This window comes from Ochotona princeps, chromosome 29 (genome assembly GCF_030435755.1).
Source record: "Ochotona princeps isolate mOchPri1 chromosome 29, mOchPri1.hap1, whole genome shotgun sequence".
Taxonomy (NCBI): domain Eukaryota; kingdom Metazoa; phylum Chordata; class Mammalia; order Lagomorpha; family Ochotonidae; genus Ochotona; species Ochotona princeps.
Genome location: NC_080860.1, coordinates 16,456,411 through 16,479,779, shown reverse-complemented (window position 1 = coordinate 16,479,779; position 23,369 = coordinate 16,456,411). Strand labels below are relative to the sequence as shown.

Genomic DNA, 23,369 nt, shown 5'->3' with positions numbered 1-23,369 from the left:
TATTCATTTTTATTAGGAAGGCAGATTTACAGAGAGAAAGAGAGATAGAAAAATCTATTTATTGATTCTCTCTCCTAATGACCACAATGACCAGAGTTGAGCTAATCCAAAGTCAGGAAGCCAGTAGCTTCCTCATGCAGATGCAGGGTCCCAGGATTTGGGGCCATCTCCGCTTCTTTCCCAGGCCATAAGCAGGAAAGTGGAGCAGCCAGGACACAAACAGGTCCCTAAATGGAATGTTCGTAGTTGCAGATGGAGAATTAACTAATCGAGCCATCACAACACCCCCTCCACTGTTGTTGTTTCAAAGACAGTGTCTGACACAGCACATCTTAACTGCGGACCAGGTACCATTTCCAAAGCTCAAAAGTCACTTGGGGAAAGGGACAGGTGTCTGCCTAATGTTTGCAGTGCCCTTTGATGCCTGCATCCCACATCAGCCCCAGTCCCGATTCCAGCTTCTCGTTAATGCACACCCTGGAGGCAGGAAGTGATGCCTCAAAAAGTTGGGGCGTTGCCAGGAACATGGGATACTGCACTGAGTTTCTGGTTCCAGGCTTCGGCTCAGCTCCAACTCTTCCAAGCAGCTACAACTGCCATCTGGGACCACCTTGGGGACCAGCTCAGCAGCCACAAGTGTCAAAGCACAAGGCATACCCAAGGTTATCTATTTTGTGTCTTTTTTCACTGAAAACTAAAGTTGAGCAGATAGGAGGATGGTTGGAGAAGTGCCTAGGTGCGTGTTGAGTGGAGGAGCCCTTGACACAGGTTTTGCTTATTCCGGAGAACCTGAGCCCGAAGTTTCCGCTCCTGCAGTGTACTTGGGATGGCACCAAAGGCAAGCACTGCCTGTAGTCAGGGCAGCCATGAACTTGACCCTCTTTTTCCCTTTTTGCTTCCACTCCTGTTTAGGATTTCAAGCCCCTAACGAATGCCTTCCCCCATGGGTAGAGATTATGCCTACCTTCCAACCAGTGTACCCATGGAGATCCAAAGTGTCCACTAAGAAATCACATCCTGAACTTTAAAGACCAGATTGTCAGTTGCCAGTGTCTGACCTGAGACTGTCAATTTCCAGGGTCTTGGGGGTGGGGTGGGATGCTGATGGGACATGTGAAGAAAAAGCAAGAAATAATATCCACAAGAAGGGGCAGAAACAATGGCTTAATAGGCTAATTCTCCACCTGTCCACTCGCATCCCATATGGGTGTCGGTTCATGTCCTGGCTGCTCCACTTCCCATCCAACTCCTTGTTTGTGGCCTGGGAGAACAGTAGAGGATGGCCCAAGTCCCTGGGACCCTGCAACCACATGGGATATGTAGAAGAAGCTCCTGGCTCCTGGCTTCGTATCGGCTCAGCTCCAGCCATTGCAGCCATTTGGGGAGTGAACCAAGAAGATATTTCTGTCTCTCCTCTCTGTAAATCTGCTTTTCCAATAAAAAAATGTTTTTAAAAATTATAAAATAATAGCCATGAGGAGACACGTTATATGAAGCCTGGGCTTGGATTCCTTCAACAGAAACATCAATGCTATACTGCACGGTCAGTTACAGGTAGGTTACTATGGTTACCAGAAGGTTTAAACGATGTCCAGCACATTAGTAACAACAAGGACTTAGGACAACTGTGTGATGCGGAAGTAAGCCTAGGTGGAAGAGGCAAACTTACAGACAACGCAAGCTTTCGAGGGGCAAAGAGACCGGTGGGAATCAGAGGCGAAGTGGAATTTGGTCTGAAATGAAGGTAGGCTTAGAAATGAGGGGATTTGAGGCAACGGGCTTAGGGGAACGGGGATCCCCCAAAGTTAGAGGCCAAGGAGACAGGCGGGTCGTGAGGTGAATGCTAGGACCTCCATGAGCGTGGGGCAGAACCTCTCACCAGTCTCCGGCGTCGCAGCTTAGCCTCTGTGTCTGACAGGCTCATGGGACTGCCCCTCCAAACAGCGCCGGCGACTCAGAGGATTTCCCGAAACACCGCCCCGTACTAGCCCTGGCGCCTGGACTGCTGCCATAGTAACGGCGTCGCCCGCGGAGAGGGCGGAAAGAGCGTCTCGGAGAGGCGGGACCGGAAGTGCGTCCGTTGTGCTCCGCGGCGACGTCTCGCTAGGCCGCCGCCATTTTGCGATTCGTCCTCCCGCCAGAAGCGTGGAGGTTGTGTTTCTCAGGCCAACGGTCCCCGATATCCAGGCGGGCTGGCAGCCCTGAGCGTCGCGGTCATGCCGGCCGGGCCGGTGCAGGCGGTCCCTCCGCCGCCGCCCGTGGTCCCGGAGCCCAAACAGGTAACGGGGCCTCCCCGCCCCTCCCGCTCGGCAGCCCAAGCCCTAAAGGCCTCGGCTGGGCCTTCCCCCATCCCGTCGGCGCGAAATGAGGGCTCTCGAATGGGTTTTGGAATTGGCTCGCTGCACCTGCATCACCTGGGAGGGAGGGCTCAGTCGGAAGGCGAAACTCTTTCCCCACCCCCGATCTTTTGAATGGGACCGTGCGTTTTGATAAGATCCCAGGGCGAGCCCTGCAAGGGGGTGAGAAGCCTTCATTCCTGGACGGTTAGCCTTTGGGCTCCGCGGCTCTCCGGAATATGTTTTGGTTGTTGGCGCTCGTGAATATCTCCTTCGTCCTTTACCCTGAGCAAGGAGCTGCGCCAGGTTCCGTGTTTGCCTCCCACCCCCGAATGAATGAGCCACCCATGAAGTGCAGGCTTAAGGGAGTTCATAGTCCAAGTGGGAAGAGGAGCAGGTCTATAGATTCGCTGTAAATGACCCGGTGCACGTCACTGATGGCCGTGTGGCCTGATCCGCCCTAAAATAAAAGCCTGAAATGCCAGGGGAGATTTGGGGAAGGGAGGCCCATGGGAGTAACGGGTACTTTGGGGAAGAATGGCCAGACGCCTCCTCCCCAGCAAAGGGAAGGAACAAAACCTTTATTCATTCGTTAAGCACACACTATATGCCAGTCGCTGCTTTGGGGTTCCTGATACTATCTGGAACACAGCAGAAAAGACCCAGATCTCTTTTTCCCCCCAATATTTCAGTCCCTCCACAGGGCTGGCCTTTTCCCAGGCACAGGGGAAAGTTTTCACGGTGACATCAAGTAGAAGTGAACAGTGCTGGCAGGAGGTGCCATTTCTCGGGGTTTGAACTTTGTCTTTATGGTGAGAGGGAACAGGAAAAGTTTTCAGTTGCATAGTGAGGTATGTGTTTCAGATAGAATAGGGGTCATTGTCAAGCTGGTGTCGAGACCTAGCCTGGTGGTGATGGTCGGGGACAGCAGAAAACTTGGCCATGATGGCATCCCCACCCCAAGATGCAGTACTGGAAGCTGGTTCTGCTGGTTGGGTCTGTTAAGTTTTCTGTCCCTCTGTTTTGTCCTCTGTAATACAGAGCTAAAGAATATTCCACAGGACTCTCAAGAGAGTCAAAGAAAATACTATAACTTTAAAATTATTACTATTTTTGAAGATTTATTTATTTTTATTGGAAAATCTGATTTACAGAGAGGAAGATCTCCCATCTACTGCTTCACTCCCCAATCGACTGCGATGGATGGAGCTGAGCTGATCCAAAGCCAGGAGCCAGGAGCTTCTTCCAGGTTTCCTACACAGATGTAGAGTCACAAGGCTTTGGCCCATCCTCAACTGCTTTCTCAGGCCACAAACTGGGAGCTGGATGGGAAGTGGAGCAGCTGGGACACAAACCGGCATCCGTATGGATCCCGAGCACATGCAAGGCGAGGACTTTAGCCACTAGGCTACCATGCTGGACCCAAAGTTTTTAAAATGTTTTTTAAAAGATTTATTTGTTTTTATTGTAAAGGCAGATTTGTAGAAAGAAGAAGAGACAAAGATCTGTCTGCTGATTCTGAGCTGATCCAAAGCCAGGAGCTTCTTCCGGATCTTCCACACAGGTGCAGGGTCCCAAGGCTTTGGGCCATCCTTTACTGCTTTCCCAGGTCACAAGCAGAGACCCAGATGGGAAGCAGGGCTGCCAGGACATGAACTGGCGCCCACATGGGATCCTAGCACGTACAAAACAGTGAGCCATTGTGCTGGGCCCAAACATAAAAGTTTTTTTCTTTCAAAAATGTATCTTGGGCTGCTGTGCTGGGGAAGTGTCAGTCTATGCAGGTGGGACCTACAGCAGAGAGAGGAGGCCCAAGTGCTGGGCTGGATGGCTGAGAAGGAAGTCTTGGTTAGAGACCGGAGTGCCCAGGCCTTGACCAGAACTAAAATTCTGGGACACTGAGGTGGGAGGGGAAGGGAGAGGCCATGTCTGCTGAGTTCCTGGATGAGGGCAGTGGGAATACCCTGCAGAGAACCAAGAACAGAATCTTGGGGGGACATTGTAGAACCAGGAGGTAAAATGGGAGCCTGGACGCTCCCAGGAAGCTTGGATGGACCAGCCAGTAAGGCGGAAAGGCGTTTGAGAGTGGGGAGTGGAGGTTTGAAGCGCTTTGTTGAAGGAGCAGCCACTGGCTAGAGATGGTCATCTTTGTCTTTGGCAGGGATACTGGAGTGAGGATGGATGAGGAGGTGAGGAAGTGGAAAGTGTCAGGCTTGGGGTGAACTGAGGCTGCCAAGCTACCAGAGGAACAGGAGGGAGGTGGCGGGTGCAGAGGGGAACCTAGCGGCAGGGAGTTTTTCCTAGATGAGCCACCTGACCCTTTGTGTAGGGAGAAAAAAACGTAGGAACTTGTAGGACCGTTGCTGTCAGCTATACCAGTGAAGTTCACAGATCATTAGAGCCCAAATGATGGCCAAGATTGTGACTAGAGGAAGAGGGCCAGGGCAGTCAAGGCCAAGGTCGAAGGAGCTGCCAGGAAGGCATTTCCCGTTCCTTTATTCAGCAAACAATTAACTACCCCTCATCGGGCCAAACCCTGGAGGTGGGGTTACAGACTAGGTCATCTGAATGTTGGAACAAGTTTCTCAGAAAGTGGTCAGAGTTCCCAGCACAGTAGCCTAGCAACTGAAGTCCTTGCCTTGAATGTGCCAGGATCCCATATGGGATCTAATCCCGGCACCCCGCTTCCCATCCAGCTTCTTGCTTGTGGCCTGGGAAAGCAGTCAAGGACGGCCCAAAGTGTTGGGACCCTGCACCCGCGGGGGAGACCTGGAGGAAGCTCCTGGCTCCTGGCTCCTGGCTCCTGGCTCTGGATTGGTACAGCTCCAGTTGTTGCGGCCACTTGAGGAACGAATCATCAAACGGAAGAACTTTCTATCTCCTGCTCTCTGTGTATTTGACTTTGCAATAAAAATAAATAAATCTTAAAAAAAAAAAAAGAAAGAAAGAGGTCAGAAGGCCTGTGTCTGAATTTCCACCCCCCACCCCCTGCCAAGATTTCTGGGCCCACAGAGACAGTTTGACTGCGGGGAGGGAAGCTGCCCAGTCACTGCTTTCTAGGGCAGCCCACTCAACCCCAGGCGGTTCAGGCAAGTGCAGGAGAAGGTCTGTGCTGTGTTCTGGCACATGGGAAGAGGACCAGAGGGATCCCACTCCAAACCAGGGCCTGCATTAATGGCCCTATTGCCTTCCCCTTTTTTGTTGTTCACAGCCTCCAGAAGAAGATGCGTCTTCAAAGGAGGATTCCACCCCGGCCAAGCCGGTGGTGGGGATCATCTACCCTCCGCCAGAGGTCAGGAATATCGTCGACAAGACCGCCAGCTTCGTGGCCAGGTAACTCAACTGCCTCTGCTCAGGTGGCTCAGGAGAACAGCAGGAAGAGCTCCTGAGCCGGCACCGAGGAAAGCCTGGAGTCTTGGGGGGGGCTTCCGCCCTAGGCCTCTTTGCTCTTCTGAAACCACTGCATGGCAGTGAGGTAGGCGGCGGGCAGGACTGGCTTCTCTGCCACAGCATGGCAGAAGCCAAGAGGCGAGTTACTGTCAGCTCCACCGTCACCAGAAACCCCTGCTTCCAGAACAGGCCTGAGGAAGTACCTAGAAAGCTGGCTGCTGTGTTGAGGACAGTGTGTGTGTCAGAGCCTTTGGCTGAGGAAGATGGAAAGAGGAGGTGCCTGTTCTCGTGGTGTCAGGATCCACATTCCACAGAACTCCATGTGACCCGTTGACAACGTGGAATCCAGTGCCACCTGAGGCTTTTGAGGCAGAAGAGACCAGTGGGCTTGGAAGCAGCTCAGCTGCCTCGTGCTGGCCATGGCTGGCTTCCCAGGCAGCATGGAAATCAGAGTTCTTCCCTGGTTCCTTTATACTTACACGTTCTCACACATCCTTGCGTGGAATTTTCCCTGTGGCCCACTCAACAGGCCCACACAGACCCTAGGTTAGGCATCCAGCGGGCTGTGTCTAGCTTCAGAAGTTATTTGTCCTCACAGTTTTTTAGTTTGGAAAGCACCATGACAGAACAAAGGATCTTCTGCTCGCTGGTTTCGCTTTCCAAATGGCCACAGCAGCCCAGGAGTAGGTCAGGTGGAAGCCAGGGGCCAGCCCTCCATCTCTGTCTCCCATGTGGGTGACAGGGGCCCAAACATTTGGGTCATCTTCCACTGCTTTTTCTGGCGTATAAGCAGGGGGCTGGATTGGAAGGGGAGCAGAAGGGACTCAAACCTGTGCTCTGACACACAGAATGCTGGCTTTGCAGGTAGCGGTTATTGACCTGCACTACCACCCATAAAATATATATATATGAAAAACTAACTGGAGTTAATATATATAATACTATATATTATATAATAATGTATATAGTATATACATTGTATATATTAGCTCCAGTTAGTTTTCCTTATTTATATATTTTTTTAAAGATTTATTTATTTATTTATTTTTAATGGAAAGTCAGATTTAGAGAGAGAGGGACAGAGAAAAAGATCATCCATCTGCTTCCAAGTAGCCACAAAGGCTAGAGCTGAGATGATCCGAAGCCAGGAGCCAATAGCTTTCCCCGGGTCTCCCACATGTGTGCAGGGTCCCAAGCAGTGGAGCCATCCTCCACTGCTTTCCCAGGCCACAAGCAGGGAGCTGGAAGGGAAGTGGAGCAGCCACAATTAGAACCTGCACCCATATGGGATCCCAGCTCATGCAAGGCAAGGACTTAAGCCACTAGGCCACTGTGCTGTGCCCCGCCCCCCGCCTTATTTGTTTTAAAATGAACTCTTTACAGTAAGTCTGGCATTTTGGCTTCTCAGTGAGCTGGACAGCTCTTCCCAGGACAACATGTTACCCTGAGCCAGGCCGCTGCCCTTGTTTAAGGCACATCCTGACCCAGGGCCACAGCCTGCCAGTCACTTACTTCCCTGAGGCAGCATCCATGGCATCAGACATCATAATATATAGATGCCCCTTCCTTTCCCAAGAAATTACTTACTCCAATTGGTCAGCTTTTACAAGACAGCGACCAGAGTGACCATGCAGGTTCATCCCATCGTGTTTCAAGGCTTTGCTTAATCTGGGTCTGCAGGCTGCTATGTGCCAGAACATTATTAGACTGTGTCAGACTTAGGGTGGCAGGTGCTGTGTTTATAATATCCATTCACACAGAGGTTACTCTCACTTGGAACACTTTAATCCCATATTAGGACACATAGATTAGAGCCCCTATTTCATTCCCAGTTCCAACTTCCTGCTAATACACTCTGGGAAGCAACAGGTAACAGTTCAAACCCTTGGGTCTGTGCTGTGCATGTAGGAGAGCCAGGTTGGGTTCTGGGCTTCTGGCTTCAGCCTGGCTCAGCCTTGGCTATTGCATGCATCATTCGCAGAGTAAACCGATGATGGATGTGTCACATTTTTCAAATAAATGAAGTAATTTAAATAAGGTCAGTATTCACTGTCTGAGTAACACCCTTTCGCCCTGATACTTTATTTTTTTTTAACATTTATTTTTGTTTGAAAAGCAGATTTATAGGGCCCGGCGGCGTGGACTAGCAGCTAAAGTCCTCGCCTTGAACGCCCCGGGATCCCATATGGGCGCCGGTTCTAATCCCAGCAGCTCCACTTCCCATCCAGCTCCTTGATTGTGGCCTGGGAAAGCAGTTGAGAACGGCCCAATGCTTTGGGACCCTGCACCCAAATGGGAGACCCGGAAGAGGTTCCTGGTTCCTGGCTCCGGATCGGCGCGCACCAGCCATTGCGGCTCACTTGGTGGGTGAATCATTGGACGGAAGATCTTCCTCTTTGTCTCTCCTCCTCTCTGTATATCTGACTTTGTAATAAAATAAATAAATCTTTAAAAAAATAATAAAAAAAGAAAAAAAAAAGCAGATTTATAGAGAACAGACAGGAAGATCTTCCATGTGCTTGTTCACTGTCCAAATGGCTGCAATGACTGGAGCTGAGCTAATCTGAAGCCAGCAGCCAGGAACTTCTTTTGGGACTCCCATGCAGATGCAGGGTCCCAATGCTTTGAACCATCCTCCGCCGCTTTCCTAGGCCATAAGCAAGGAGCTGTGCGGGAAGTGGGGCCCATCTGGGAGGCCAGTGCTGCAAGGTGGAGGATAAACTAATTGAGCTATTGCATTTGCCTCTCCCCCCCCTTTAGTTCCCTCAGGCTTGCCACCAGAATAAATGTGTGAGTTGGCTTGCCTTGTAGCGCCATGAGGTGCTCACAGTGGTGCTCTCCTAGCCTGTGTTAGGAGCACCGTGCATTTTCAGCTGCATCTTGGTGTTGGCGGTGCTGGCCGGTCCTCTTGTGAGCATTTGCTACATCGGGGTGACAGCCCTGCCTGGCTTAGCCGTCTCCTCTGGATCCCCTGAGAGTAGCTTTACCCTTGAGTCGTCAGGGAGCTTCTGAGTGTTTGCTGCCTTAGGAGAAAATGGTGTGTGGCACAAGACTAAAAGCTGAAAGGCTTTTATTGTTTTATTTTAAAGATTTTATTTTATTGGAAAGTCAGAAATACAGAGGGGAGGAGAGACAGAGAGGAGAGATCTCCCGGGTCTCCCACATAGATGCAGGGTCCCAAAGCCTTGGGCTGTCCACTGCTTCCCAGGCCACAAGCAGAGAGCTGAATGGGAAGTGGGGCCACTGGGATTAAAACTGGCAATGGGATCCCGGTGCATGTGAGGCGAGGACTTCAGCCACGAGCCTACTGTACCAGGCTCTGTTTTTAAAAAATTTCTTAGGACTTGCATTGAGCTGTAGTAGGTTAGACCACTGCTGGTGATGCTAACTCCTTGTATCAGCACCCACCTGAGTCTTGGCTGCTCTGTTTCTAAACCAGCTCCCTATTTATGTGCCTGGAATGATGGCCCAAATGCTTGGGTCCTTTGCTATTTGCTTGATCAACCCAGATGGAGTTCCAGGCCATTTGGGAAGTAAAGCAGCAGATGGAAGATAGCTGTCTCCACCGCAACACACACATACCGCCATTGCTCTGCCTTCCAAAAACATAAATCCTTTTTTTTTTTTTTAAGATTTATTTCTTTTTATTGGAAAGGCAGATGTACAGAGACGAGGAGAGACAGAGGAAGATCTTCCATCCGATGATTCACTCCCCAAGTGGCCGCATTGGCTGGTGCTGCGCTGATCCGAAGCCAGGAGCCAGGAACCTCTTTCCAGGTCTCCCACATGGGTGCAGGGTCCCAAGGCTCTGGGCTGTCCTCAACTGCTTTCCCAGGCCACAAGCAGGGAGCTGGATGGAAATTGGAGCTACCAGGACTAGAACCAGTTTCCATCTGGGATCCTGGCGTGTTCAAGACGAGGACCTCTACCACTACGCTATTGCGCCGGGCCCCAAATCTTTTGTTTTTTAAGAGGATAGGCTTGCAGTTAAAAAAAAAAAAAAAAAAGACTTCTTAAACATTTTGCCTAATAGCTTTACAATTATTTTGTGTTATCTGCTGCTGCCATGGAAATGGAAGTTTAAATATGTCAGAGTTTACTTAGAAATACACACTTCCATATGTCTGGATGTGGCAGCAATGGCAGTTGCTTTTCTGGGCTTTTTTTTGTTTTGTTTTTAAAGATTTATTTATTTTTATTACAAATTCAGATATACAGAGAGGAGGAGAGACAGAAAGGAAGATCTTCCGTTCAATGATTCACTCCCTAAGTGACCCGCGATGGCCGGTGCTGTGCCGAGCCAGAGCCAGGAGCCAGAAACTTCCTCCAGGTTTCCCACATGGGTTCAGGGTCCCAAGGCTTTGGGTCGTCCTCGACTGCTTTCCCAGGCCACAAGCAGGGAGCTAGATGGGAATTGGAGCTGCTGGGACTAGAACTGGCGCCTGTATGGGATCCGGACACATTCAAGGCGAGGACTTTAACCACTAGGCCACAGCACCAGGCCCTGGCATTTCTTAAATCTGAAAGCTTCTCCTTGTGTATGTTGCAAAAGAGGGACAGACAAGCATGTCACAGTGGGACAAAACAAGTGGCAGGATTCAGCTTCCTGGAGAAGGCAGTGGATCAGCTGAGTGTGGTTTGTGAAATGGAAGATTTTCCTCTAGGTTTTTTCCTTTGCCTTTTTTTTCCCTCTGTGGAAAATGAAGCAGGGGCTGGCACTGTGAACCAGTGAGTTTGGGTGCCACCTGGTGTCCCATCTGGGCATGGGCTTGGGTCCCAGCTGCTTTGCTTCTGATCCAGCTCCCTGCAAGTGTACCTAGGGAAGCACAAGAAGACGGCCCAAGTCTTTGGGCCCTTGCACATTTGTGGGAGACCCCAGAAGAAGTGAGAAATTCCTGTCTTCTGGCTTCAGCTTGAACCAGCACAGGCCATTGTGACCATTTGGGGAGTGAACCAATGGATGGAATTCTCCCTCTCTCTCTGGAGCTCAGCCTTTCAAAATAAATCTCAAAAGAAAAGAAAGAAGTGGAAGTAGACATTACCCTTGATAAGTTGCCCTGGCTAGCTTAAGTCAGACTTCTGCCTCTCTGCTGAAATGAATTCCTCGTGTTCAAGGCTGTGATTCTAAAATTAACAGTCAGCGAATTAGCAACAGCGGGGTAGCTTTGGGAAGGAACGAGCCTGCCTGCTTGCGGATTTGTTTTTCCAATTGCTCCCAGATGTTGCAGGGCGGTGGCTTAGAAGACAGTGCTGGAGGGGATGAGCAGGGCCCTGTTTCCAGCAGCCTCCTCCTGCCCTGGTGCTTGCTCTGTCTGGTGGCCTAGTTTTGGAGAATGTAAATGAGTCCTCACCCCCTCCTGTGGCTGCCATTATGTTATGTAAGCACGCCCTGGGAAGGGGAGACACTCCCCCTCCTGGAGCATGAAGTTCCAGTTGGACTGGTGCACTGCCAAATTGAGAGCTGGTGGTGTGAGTCACACTACAAGGGTGTGGCCAGAACTTGCAGAAAGGCTAGCTAGCTCTCGTATTGATGACCAGCAGTGTGGTAGGGGGTGTCATGGTGTTTGATCCGGGGCATGGTGTTACCTGCACCCAGTCTCACCTTCTCCCACAGGCCCAGCAGTGTGGAAGTGTGAGAAAGGTGGAGTGTGTATGGGGCATGTGTGTGTGCCTCTCCCGAAGTAAATGAGGGCCTGTGAGGCAGTTCTCAGATGAGATGTCACATCAGGGCATCACGCTGGTGTGTTTTTCAGTTCTTGCGGTCCCCTGAAGGGCAAAGTCTCCAGTTGGGGCTAGTGTGTCTTTAAACTGCTCCAATGCTTTCTAATCTCCCCTGTAAACTGAGAGAATTGGTCTGAGCAAGCTTTTAGCTGAACTGTGGCAGCATTGTGGTGTTGTCGCTGGGTTCACTTTGGCTCATCTTGTGCTGGGAAGGCCTGCTGGTTTTTACTTGGAATGCTAGCATGTACCTTTCTTCCTCTCAGAGAAGCACAGTGGTGCTGGTTTTGGAAGCGGTGGAATTGGCAAAGCTGCACAGCAATGGAGGCCAGGGACACGCTGTGCTGGAGGAGCGTGGGCCAGGCAGGCTCCCTGCACGGCCAGCATTGACCGCTGGCCCTGGGGCTTGAGGGGCTGCTGCTGGTTTGAGCAGTGGAGGTGGCAACAAAGAGGCTCATTTGGGCAGGGTTTTTGTAGTCTGAGCACTTACAAGGCTTCTGTTTTCCTCCTTCCAGAAACGGACCTGAATTTGAAGCTAGGATCCGACAAAACGAAATCAACAACCCCAAGTTCAACTTCCTGAACCCCAATGACCCTTACCATGCCTACTACCGCCACAAGGTCAGCGAGTTCAAGGAGGGGAAGGCCCAGGAGCCCTCGGCCGCTATCCCCAAGGTTATGCAGCAGCAGCAGCAGGCCACCCAGCAGCAGCTGCCTCAGAAGGTTTGGAGCCTGGGCCAAGAGGAGGGAGGCCAGGGCAAGGTGTGGGTGTGTCGTTCTGCCTGCAGGCCAAGCTTCACAACACTCGAAGGGGAGTGAGGCTGTCAGCCCGTCCTACACAAGCAGACCCCAAGTAGTCTTAGACGGTGAAGTTCCCGTGACAGGTGGCGTTTCCTGAGCACCACCTCTTGGGCTCTGTGCTCGCTGCTCCAGGGGTGTCGTGAGGGGCCCAGCACAGTGACTGTGCAGATGCGGAATCTGAGGGTTAGGAAGCAGATTCACTGGGCCTTGACCATTGCATGGGGGCAAGGTCATCTTGTGTGAAGGACCTTCCGCTGGCTGTGTTGGCCCATAGGTCCCTCCTTGTGCCATCCTTTCCCTTCAGTCTCGTTTCCTATGACCCTTTTCTCTGACATCTGCAATAGGCAATACCAGTCTCCTGGCACTGGGCTCAGGAGTGTTGAGGCCAGTCCCCAGGACTGTTAGCATTGTCTGTGAAGACAGGAAGGGCCAGTACGTTTTGCCTGTTGGGTGGAACTGTGCTGCTCCCTTCACCTTACTCTACTCCTTCACTTTGGTGGAGAAGGTAGTAACACCCTCGTTTTGGAGTGACCCATGCTTTCCAGCTTGCTGCTCATTCCCCATTTGTAAAGATTCGCAGTGCCTGGTTTATCACCTTGTGGTTCACACGGAGCTCATGGAAGCACTTTCCACCTGGGACTCTGTGTGCCCAAGAACCTTAGTGCCTGTCGAGTCGCCTACCACCGAGGTTAGCCCTCATTTTCAGGGCAGGAGCAGTGATAAGAGAAAGGCAGGGACCTTACTCAGAACTGTTTAGAAAGGTGAGGCCACTTTCTGAACAGTTGGCTGAGAAATTGGTGTTCCTGTGAGTTAGGGCTCTCATGCCAGATGCCAGTGGTATATGTGTGGCTCGTGGCAGCCCGGGGTCCCCTGCCATCCTGCTGAGGCCTGTTTCCCTCCCCCTCCTGCTGGGACCTGTCTGCCTCTGTCTCACCCTCCATCTGCTTCTCAGGTCCAGGCCCAGGTGATTCAGGAGACCGTCGTGCCCAAAGAACCCCCTCCAGAGTTTGAGTTCATCGCAGATCCTCCTTCCATCTCTGCTTTCGACCTGGATGTAGTGAAGCTCACAGCCCAGTTTGTGGCCAGGAATGGGCGCCAGTTTCTGACCCAGCTGATGCAGAAGGAGCAGCGCAACTACCAGTTTGACTTTCTCCGCCCACAGCACAGCCTCTTCAATTACTTCACAAAGCTGGTGGAGCAGTACACCAAGGTGCCTGGACAGGACTGGGTGCTGGGCCCAGGGGAGGGACCTGTGACCCCGGAAACACTCACTGTCAGCAGGGAGCGAACACTAGGAACCTCAGCTTAACATAAAATCTCTGGATTTCTTTTCAGTTCCTTTAAATGCAGTACAGACTGTTTTCTAAATAGAAATGCCTGATTGAGTGTCAGCTCCTAGCTTTAGCTTCTTGCTGAAGGGTAACAATGAAGGCTCAAGTACAAGAGAAGAGAGAGAGCTCTTCCATCTGCTGTCCCAGGGTGACAGTGGCTTTAACTCTCATTTCAGATTTTGATTCCACCCAAAGGTTTATTTACGAAGCTCAAGAAAGAGGCTGAAAATCCACGAGAGGTGTTGGATCAGGTAAACTCTTGTTTTTTTGCAACCAGTTACTGATGCTGCAGGCTCTGCCACATGAGTTCTGTTTGGAGTTTGGAAACAGGCCCAGTAGCAGCTCGCTGTGACCCTCCAGGCTAGGAAGAGTGGGGTGAAAGGTCTGGTGGCTACAGAACCAAAGCTGGCTTCCCTGTGTTGGACAGCATAGCGGTGTTCTCTGCTTTGCTCTCTGCCTCAGTGGGGCTCCCTCTTTTTCTGCTCACTCCAAGGCTACCTCTCTGATCAGGTGTTCTAGTGATGGATGCCTTTGAAGACCCCCAGGGGTTCAGCATCCAGAAGGCATGCTGGTGCTGGTTTCAGTGGCTCTGTGAAAGCCACTGTTTGAGAACGCTGGGTTGCCACCTCGTCTTCCGGGGGCTGGGGGTGTGCCACCCCATGAAAGCACTGAGCCCCTTGCCAGCTCAAGCACAAAACTTTCAGGTTGTAACTGACAGCAGCCCTTGTGTTCCAGATGGAGGGCTTCTGCAGCATTTAGAATTTCTATCTTTTTTTTTTTTAAAGATTTATTTATTTTATTACAAAGTCAGATATACAGAGAGGAGGAGAGACAGAGAGGAAGATCTTCCGTCCGATGATTCACTCCCCAAGTGAGCTGCAATGGCCGGTGCGCGCCGATCCGAAGCCAGGAACCAGGAACCTCTTCCGGGTCTCCCACAGGGGTGCAGGGTCCCAATGCATTGGGCCGTCCTCAACTGCTTTCCCAGGCCACAAGCAGGGAGCTGGATGGGAAGTGGAGCTGCTGGGATTAGAACCAGCGCCCATATGGGATCCCGGGGCCGTTCAAGGCGAGGACTTTAGCCGCTAGGCCACGCCGCCAGGCCCAGAATTTCTATCTTGACCAGACTCTGAACTCACTGAAACCAGCTGCAGACACTGTCATTTGCTTCTAGAAGTTTCTTTGTGCATGGAGCAGCTTCCTGTTTCAAAGGAGGTGCTGACTTTGGTGAAGGTTAGAGCCTGCCTGGCAGCAGACCTAGTCCACATCTGTGCCCTGCCGTGGCCCTTCCCTGCAGGTGTGCTACCGGGTGGAGTGGGCCAAGTTCCAGGAGCGTGAGAGGAAGAAGGAGGAGGAGGAGAAGGAGAAGGAGCGGGTGGCCTATGCACAGATTGACTGGCATGACTTTGTCGTGGTGGAGACTGTTGACTTTCAACCCAATGAGCAAGGTAGGTCTGCCCGGAGAGTGCCGCCAGGCCTGGAACCTACAGACCCAGGACACCCAGCTGCTTTGCAGCATCTGTCTCCTCTCTGTCCCCAGAGATGCTGTTTCTACTGCTTGGCCAAAACTAAGTCCTGTTCTCCAAATCCTGCGCAAGATCCTGGGTGGACCTCAGGCTGGTGGGCCAAGCGCTGGCCTGTGCTGGGACCTCCTTGTGACTTTGGTTCACTCCGCAGGGAACTTCCCTCCCCCAACCACGCCGGAGGAGCTGGGTGCCCGGATTCTCATCCAGGAGCGGTATGAGAAGTTTGGGGAGAGTGAGGAGGTGGAGATGGAAGTCGAGTCAGACGAGGAGGATGAGAAACAGGAGAAGACAGAGGAGACGCCTTCCCAGCTGGACCAGGACACCCAAGTGCAAGACATGGATGAGGTGAGCTCCTGAGCGAACTTGCAGGGCGACTTCCAGAGCCAGTGATGCCCTGAGTGGCGCAGGCCCCTGACCAAGGCCGGGCTGCTTCTAAGCCTCGGCTGAACAGAGCTTCTTTGTAATTCCAGAAACTTTGATTCACAGCCCAGGCTCTGTGAGCTCTGTTGACCCTGTTTTGTGGCCTTCCCAGTGGCCCTTTAAGCCCTGCTCTTCTTTCCCCATTCCAGCCCTTAGTCAGGGAACTCCCTGCATCACCGGACACCATGGTGCATTCTAAGCTGTTAGCCCCAAATGCCCAGCAGTTCCCACAGCTTTCTAAATGTGACACGTGCTCCCTTTGGGCAGCCCCACCCCCTTCAGTCCAGGCCTTCCAAGTGGGCATACGGTCGTTTCCAGAGCTACACTGCGTTCTCCCCCCACCTCAGAACTTGTGTGCCGCCTGAGAAGAAAGGGCCCCTTTGTCTGTGGGAATTGACTTTTTGCTCACTCCCAGCATTGCCCTGTGCACAACTATACTGAGTATTGACTCACCTCGGACACCCCTCCCTCTCCGGCGTGCTAAGTGCCCTTGGCCTCTTGGGACTACCTTGTGCCAGCTCCTGGAAACGCCCGCGGGGAGTGTTAGCACCATGGTCCCAGCACTCCCATTCATGCTAAGAGGAAGCAGGTTGGCCTGCTGCCGGCTGGCTTTGCTGCCCCTCGGGGCTTAACACATGGACACAGACTGGCAGAGGCCAAGGTTCCTGGCTCTCCTCATGTCTGCCAGGGCTCAGCCATAGGGGAAGTGGCTCTCTGATCTACCACTGCTTTGCTTTTCAGGGTTCAGATGATGAAGAAGAAGGGCAGAAGGTGCCCCCACCCCCAGATACGCCCATGCCTCCGCCTCTGCCCCCAACCCCAGACCAAGTCATTGTCCGCAAAGACTACGATCCTAAAGGTGCAGCCCCGAAGAATCCTGTGTGCCATGCGTGTTCCTCAGACCAGGAGACCCTAAGGCCACTTGTGTATCAGCACTGAGACCCCTTAAGCCTTATGGAGACCAGACCCAGTCATTTCTGGGGCTGCTGTGTAAGATGCAAAGGCACCTCTGAGTGGATGTGTCTCGAATGAATGATGCATGAGTGAAACGCCACCCTGTTCACCTGGTCCCCTCCCTGCTCGCCAGTGTTCTCAGACATCCGTTTCCTTCCAGCGTCCAAGCCCCTGCCTCCTGCTCCTGCTCCGGATGAATACCTCGTGTCTCCCATCACGGGGGAGAAGATCCCTGCCAGCAAGATGCAGGAGCACATGCGCATCGGGCTCCTGGACCCCCGCTGGCTGGAGCAGCGGGATCGCTCCATCCGCGAGAAGCAGAGCGATGACGAAGTGTACGCACCAGGTGAGTCGGGGGTTCCTGCAGGAGCCCACAGGAGTCCTCAAACTTCTGAAGGTAGATGAAGCCTGCAGTGTTGTGAAGGAACTCCAAAGGCAGGCCCTGATGTGGATGACGGGTTCCCCCTCTGCGAGCCCAGGGAGGGGTGCTGTTTCCCCATGCTGTCCTAGCAGGAGGCTGCTGGTGGTTGGGAGGCTGAACTCCTTGGGGCGAAGCACGGTGGTTGGGAGCCTGCTAGGGAGGGGATTGCCCCAGCACAAGGAACCAGGCTGCTAATCCCAGCTGTTCCCCAACCACTCTTGGCATCCTGTTCTCACAGTTGGTCTCTGTCGCCCTTGGGTTGTGGGATCAGACAAATGCTGGGTTTATAAGCTTAGGTCTCACTGGACAGCCTTGCCTGAAGCACAGGGGCACTGTGCTGGGGTCAAGAGTCTGCCTGCCCTGCACACCAGCAGAGTTGCTGCCTTGTCAGCAAGCGCCATATTTAGCTTCCATCTCTGTCCCCTGCCTCCGTTGCGTGACTGTGCTCAGGTCTGGATATTGAGAGCAGCCTGAAACAGCTGGCCGAGCGGCGTACCGACATCTTCGGTGTGGAGGAAACGGCCATTGGTAAGAAGATCGGAGAGGAGGAGATCCAGAAGCCAGAGGAAAAGGTGCGGTTGCAGAAGGTCCTCCTGCCTTCCCTACCCTTGATGGGCCCCATTTAGGCATAGTCCCAGGAGCCCTGACAAGCTGTGACTTTGCTCTCCCTGACAGGTGACATGGGATGGCCACTCAGGCAGCATGGCTCGAACTCAGCAGGCTGCTCAGGCCAACATCACCCTCCAAGAACAGATTGAGGCCATCCACAAGGCCAAGGGCCTGGTGCCCGAAGATGACACCAAAGAGAAGATTGGCCCCAGCAAGCCCAATGAAATCCCCCAGCAGCCACCCCCTCCGTCTTCAGCCACCAACATCCCCAGTTCAGCCCCACCCATCACCTCAGTGCCCCGACCACCTGCGGTAAGCCAGCAGCCACCCTGGGGCTAAGCTCAGTTCTTGGAGTTGGATGCTGTTGTCTGAGAGGGGTTACTGTCTAGAGCAGCTCTGAGTGCTAATGAATCAGAACCCTTAGATGAAAGCGAGAGCCTCAGACCCACTCTTCCATCCACAGAGGAGGATTGGAATAGGGAGGCAGGGAGGGAAATAGGCTACAGGGCTTCCTGGGTCTTGGAGGATCCTGGCCTTCCCTGCAGAGAGCCGAGTCAGGGTCAGCTCTGTTGTGGCTCTCAGAGGCTGTGGCAAGCCAGTTAATTTGAGTTTGCCTTCTGAGTCCGAGGTGGGGACAGTGGTCTGGGCCTGTCATTGGCAAGTTTCTTTCCAATACCTGATGTGAAGTAGTGGTCTCTAGGCCCTACGGGGCTGAGATGGAGCTGTCTGGCCCCCATTCTGAGAAGTGCAGGTGATCCACTGTGAGCTAGGTGTGCCCTTGGAGCCCCGCCCCAGCTTCCTGTGACCTCTCAATCTCTTCCTTCACACAGATGCCACCTCCTGTCCGCACTACTGTTGTGTCCGCAGTGCCTGTCATGCCCCGGCCCCCAATGGCATCTGTGGTTCGGCTACCCCCAGGTTCAGTGATCGCCCCCATGCCACCTATCATCCACGCACCCAGGATCAATGTGGTGCCCATGCCTCCCTCAGCACCTCCGATCATGGCACCCCGGCCACCACCCATGATTGTGCCAACAGGTCAGTGTGTCTTACATTGCTTGCTCTGGGTTGGGCCACAGGCCAAGTGTGTGTGGAGCAATGGTTGGTGGGAGTATTGGCTCTTCCAGCTGGGTGTCCAGCCCACTAGAGAGCTCTGGCTGGCTTCCCATGTGAAAGATCCCTGAGCTGGACACCAAGAGCCGCAGCTCCCGGGGGAGATAGAGGGAAACATGCCTGTGCACTGGGTCGCCCCAGGCAGGTGCCTGCTCCGTTTGGTGGTCCCACCCTGCATGGTCTGGGCAGCCTCCCAGGGGACGTGCTGACTCCCACGCTCAGCGGGGAGTGGCTTTTCACACCTGATGAAGCAAAACATCCTTCTCACATCCTTCAGCCCCGAGTTCTGGGCCCCTTACCCTGCTCATGGGTCTGCCTGTTCTCGTCCTTGCAGCTTTTGTGCCCGCTCCACCTGTGGCACCCGTCCCAGCTCCAGCCCCAATGCCCCCTGTGCACCCCCCACCTCCTATGGAAGATGAGCCCACCTCCAAGAAACTGAAAACAGAGGACAGCCTCATGCCCGAGGAGGAGTTCCTGCGCAGGAACAAGGTGTGTGGCCCCAGGATGCTTCCTGCAGTGTGGGAGTCTAGGAGAGGGGCCCAGTGTCGTCCCATCACACCGTCCCTGCCTGACCTCATTCCACTCCCGAGATGTTGATTTCCAGGGTCTGGGTCGGCCATGAGATGCTTCTGAGGGATCCCGATCACCCAGTGAAAGTGGAGCAGCAGAGGTGTTAGTGTGGGTGGCACCTGGTGTGGCATGTGTGGAGGCCAGCAGGGAACATGGCCAGGGATGAGAGGGTGCTGGGCACCTGGAACGAGTCTGGGGTAGTTTGTGGACTCACTGTGACCTTCCTGCCATCTCTAGTCCATGATGGGGTACCAGCATAAAGGAAGGTGGGGCCTCTGCACTGCTGATCCTCCAGGGGAGGAGACCAGAACCAGTGGCAGCCCCTGATGCTTCAGTGTACTTAACCAAGTCTTCTGTTGTCTTTCTTAAAGTAGTTCCCATTTCTGAGCACTCAGGTGCCAGGGTAGAGTGCAGCTCTCAGGGCACTTTTTTGCAGTTGGTTGCCTGCCACGGGGCTGTGCCGTCATGCACAGGTGGTGGCATGGTGGCCTACAGACCTCCTCAGCTGAATTGTAATTCGGGTCTCATGGGTTCCATTTGTTCCATTGAGGGTGCTTGTTGGGTGTCATGGAACATTTTTACAACTTCTTCACTTCAGCTCCAGACTCAACTAAAGGCAGAGTAGGAATATTTCAGGGCAGAGAAAACAAATCTGGAAACAGGGAGTGACTTGTATAGTGTCACAAGTGGTGTTGTGACCAGTATCTGGGTGCCCTTGGGAGAACAGAATATAGTTCCCAGGAATAATGACCCCTTCTACTTCACAGGGTCCAGTGTCCATCAAAGTCCAGGTGCCCAACATGCAGGATAAGACGGAATGGAAGCTGAATGGGCAGGTGCTGGTCTTCACCCTTCCTCTCACAGACCAGGTAAGGGTTGCTGCCACCAGCGTTATTACAGGCAAGGGAACCAAGGGCTCAAGGGACAAGTTTCCTCCTACTGGTCTTAGCAAGGGACCAATGACCTTTTGGCCCCCATAGGTCTCTGTCATCAAGGTGAAGATTCACGAAGCTACGGGCATGCCTGCAGGGAAACAGAAGCTACAGTATGAGGTATGTTGGAGCATCCTGGTCCTATCTCTTGGGTCTTGACACCTGCTGTCCCAGAAGTTAACATCCCCATGCAGAGGGGAATGGAGGGATATTCCATTCCCCTCTGCATGTGATCTGAGTCCTTCCAGAAGTGATGGTGCTGGCTGGGTGCCAAGGGCAGGAGAGCTTGTAGTGTGAGGTCTTGATAGCCAAGGATGTGATTGGGGAGTGTGGTGGTGGTGGTTTTTGACCCAGAGGTGAGGCTATCACAGCCAGTGTGGCCTCAGGTAGCCTGGCTCCATGCAGTACAGTCCAGCCTCACCTGCCTCCTGGCAGGTCACACAGCTGTGCTGTGGTCACCCTTTTGGTCCTGAACAAATCCCTGCCATGGGCTGCAGCTGCCTGCTGTAAAGCAAGGCTGTTGATCAAGGTGATCTCAAGCAGTTTTGCTAAGTGTCTGGTACAAATGGACAGAATTCAGGGATGGGAGGCTGCATTGTGTGTTCAAGGCTGGAGACCCCACTCTGAAGCATTGCTGTCTTTTCCAGGGCATCTTCATCAAGGATTCCAACTCGCTGGCGTACTACAACATGGCCAATGGCGCCATCATCCATCTGGCCCTCAAGGAGAGAGGTGGCAGGAAGAAGTAGAGAGAGAAACTGGTTGTCAGGTCCTTGCTGTTTCATGTCTCCTGTTGCCCACTCTTGCCCTAGACACCCAGAAGGCCGCCTTGCGGCCATGCGTTGTTTCCCTCTCAGTTTGGACATTGAGAATGTCCTGCGGAGGCTCATTCCCTTAACTCTTTATCCCGTCACTAAAAATTAGCAGGGCTTTCGAGGCCGCTCCCTTGATTTGCAGGCACTCGTTCCTTGGAGCAGCACTTCAGAGCCGAGAGTCCTGAGGGATCTGCAGGATTGATCTGGCGTGTTGTGCCAAGAGGCACTCGGCTGATTGACTAAGGTTGCTATGGTCATTGATGATTTTTCTATTTTGCTGTGGTCTAATAAACTTGGATCCCTGTTGTGAAATCAGTGTAACGAGACTTGTGTCGTGGTGCCCTGTACCCTGTGCAGGTCAGTAGTAGTGAAAAGATGGCACAGCATCATGTGGCTCCTATCTGCTCTGAGGAGTCCTAGGGTTTATAACTAAACTTTTGACACCATCATGTCCTTTGTGTAATAGGATCTTGTTAGGCCTTTCAGAAGTATTCGATAGTATTGTCCTCGTAGAACACTTCCTGGAACCCTCCAAAGCCCTGGCCTGTGCATTTAACAGGCAGGCTTACATAGTATGCCTTTAGCACACATGGCCCACAGAACAAGGATGGTGATGTGGTGACACATGGAGGCCAGGAGTCACCTGTCCCCTGACTGACTCCGTGGCCCTTGGTGAGCAGAGATATGGTGAGGTTTCTTTAGCAATTATGTTTATTTTAAGGAGCAACTTTATTTTTTAAATGTCCCCCATCCTCCATCTTGCCCCCTTCCCCTGCTGCAGCCACACAATAGATAAGAGAATGTATGTAGGATAGACACAGGTGGTAGTTTTGGGATTGTGCTGTCACAGGGTGGAAGGAAGGTGACAGCAAGCCTGTCTCGTGTGTGTGTGTGTGTGTGTGTGTGTGTTTATTTTTAAGATTTATATATTTTTATTGGAAAGTCAGATATACAGGAGGAGAGACAGAGGAAGATCTTCCATCTGTTGATTCACTACCCAAGCAGCTGAGCCAATCCAAGGCCTGGAGCCTCCTCTGGATCTCTCACACAGGTGCAGGGTCCCAAGGCTTTGGGCTGTCCTTGACTGCTTTCTCAGGCCACAAGCAGCGAGCTGGAAGGGAAGGAAGCAGGGCGGCCAGGATTAGAACCAGCACCCATATGGGATCTCAGCGCCTTCCAGGTGAGGTCTTTAGCCACTACGCTATGGCGCTGAGCTCCTATCTCCTGGTTTTAAGGCTAAAGCTCATTTCCTGCTGGGTAACCCCTGGGAACTCCCACTATTCTATTTGTATTCCCCCTCCTCGTTGCCCCCACCAGATCATCTCTGAGCTTTTGTTACCAAGATTACAGGACCAAACTTCTCAGAGCTTCTGACTCCAAAACAGGGAGGAGGGAGGGGAGGGGAGTTATAGACGGAACCTTTCCACATACCAGTCAAGTGATTCTTCAAAATTGCTGGATCCTTATGTTTTTGACCTTGCTGATGTCATTTCTTACCCTGGCTGATGTCACTCCTCACCCCATCTGACATTTATTTCCGTTCTAATTGTTCGAAGTTTGCCCTGAGGCTAAAGCCAAAATTTGGCTTCCTGAGCAGGCTTCATGGTTTGGATGCCTAAGTTGCTCCTCCCTGGCTAACACCAAGAAAATCTCTGAGCTGTTTGCCTAGGAGGGGAGGAGGGGTCAGGGGACACCCCAAGTTCTCCTTTTGCGCTAGGCGTCGGGGCTCAGAGCACTGCTGGTCTGCACACAGGCAGACCCTGTGGGGCCTCCTGGGCTCGGCTTGCAAGTGGCGGCCAGGAATGCTGCTGGGCGGAATGTGAGTGAATGGGCTCTTTGAGCTGCCCTCCGGCAAGCATACTCAGTTTCCCGGAACTCCTCAATGAACATCTGTCTTGCCTCACTCAGTCCTAGAAGGCCCAAGGACCACGTGTCCTTGTGACCATCAGTGGACCAGCGTGCAGCCTGGTACTGCACTGCCTAAAAGCTGCACCTTGCTGGCAGTGTGCAAAACTGTTGGCCTTTCTGGTTATTTGCCCAGTTTGTGTGTATATGTTCATGAAATAGATGTGTGTGTAAATTTTTAAAATTTATTTTTATTGGGAAAGTAGATCAGATTTAACAGAGAGACAAAGATCTTTCATCTTCTGGTTCACTTCCCAAATGGCCACAAGAACTGGAGCTGACCCGATCCAAAGCCAGGAGCCAGGAGCTTTTTCTAGATCTCCCATGTGGATGCAGAGTTCCAAGGCTTCAGGCCATCTCCACTGCTTTCCCAGACCACAGGTCGGGAGCCTTATGGAAGATGGAGCAACCGGGATACAAACTGATGCCCATATGAGATACTGGCACTTGCAAGGTAAGGATTTAGCTATTGAGCTTCTAAGCTTTTAAAATTTTATTTATTTAAAAGTTGATTGAAATGCCAAGGTT

The 23,369-nt window shown here is 52.5% G+C and overlaps 1 protein-coding gene across 1 annotated transcript; it reads left to right on the top strand.

Annotated features, from left to right (window-relative positions):
• The first annotated feature begins 2,067 nt into the window (after positions 1-2,067).
• On the top strand, positions 2,068-21,031 carry SF3A1 (splicing factor 3a subunit 1). The gene is made up of 16 exons (XM_004591980.4): positions 2,068-2,279; positions 5,548-5,669; positions 11,960-12,167; positions 13,198-13,455; positions 13,753-13,827; positions 14,874-15,024; positions 15,254-15,447; positions 16,264-16,381; positions 16,637-16,822; positions 17,348-17,469; positions 17,573-17,818; positions 18,337-18,544; positions 18,954-19,108; positions 19,957-20,058; positions 20,170-20,241; positions 20,769-21,031. Exons 1-16 carry the CDS (start codon positions 2,217-2,219, stop codon positions 20,868-20,870), a joined length of 2,382 nt encoding a protein of 793 aa, XP_004592037.1. The 5' UTR covers positions 2,068-2,216; the 3' UTR covers positions 20,871-21,031.
• Positions 21,032-23,369: the final 2,338 nt, after the last annotated feature.

Bases quoted from the DNA above. Each gene is read 5' to 3' on its own strand.
- SF3A1 (XM_004591980.4), top strand. From the start codon at position 2,217: ATGCCGGCCGGGCCGGTGCAGGCGGTCCCTCCGCCGCCGCCCGTGGTC. The intron at 15,025-15,253 runs GTAGGTCTGCCC...TTCACTCCGCAG, and splicing joins CTTTCAACCCAATGAGCAAG to GGAACTTCCCTCCCCCAACC. The intron at 20,242-20,768 runs GTATGTTGGAGC...TGTCTTTTCCAG, and splicing joins AACAGAAGCTACAGTATGAG to GGCATCTTCATCAAGGATTC.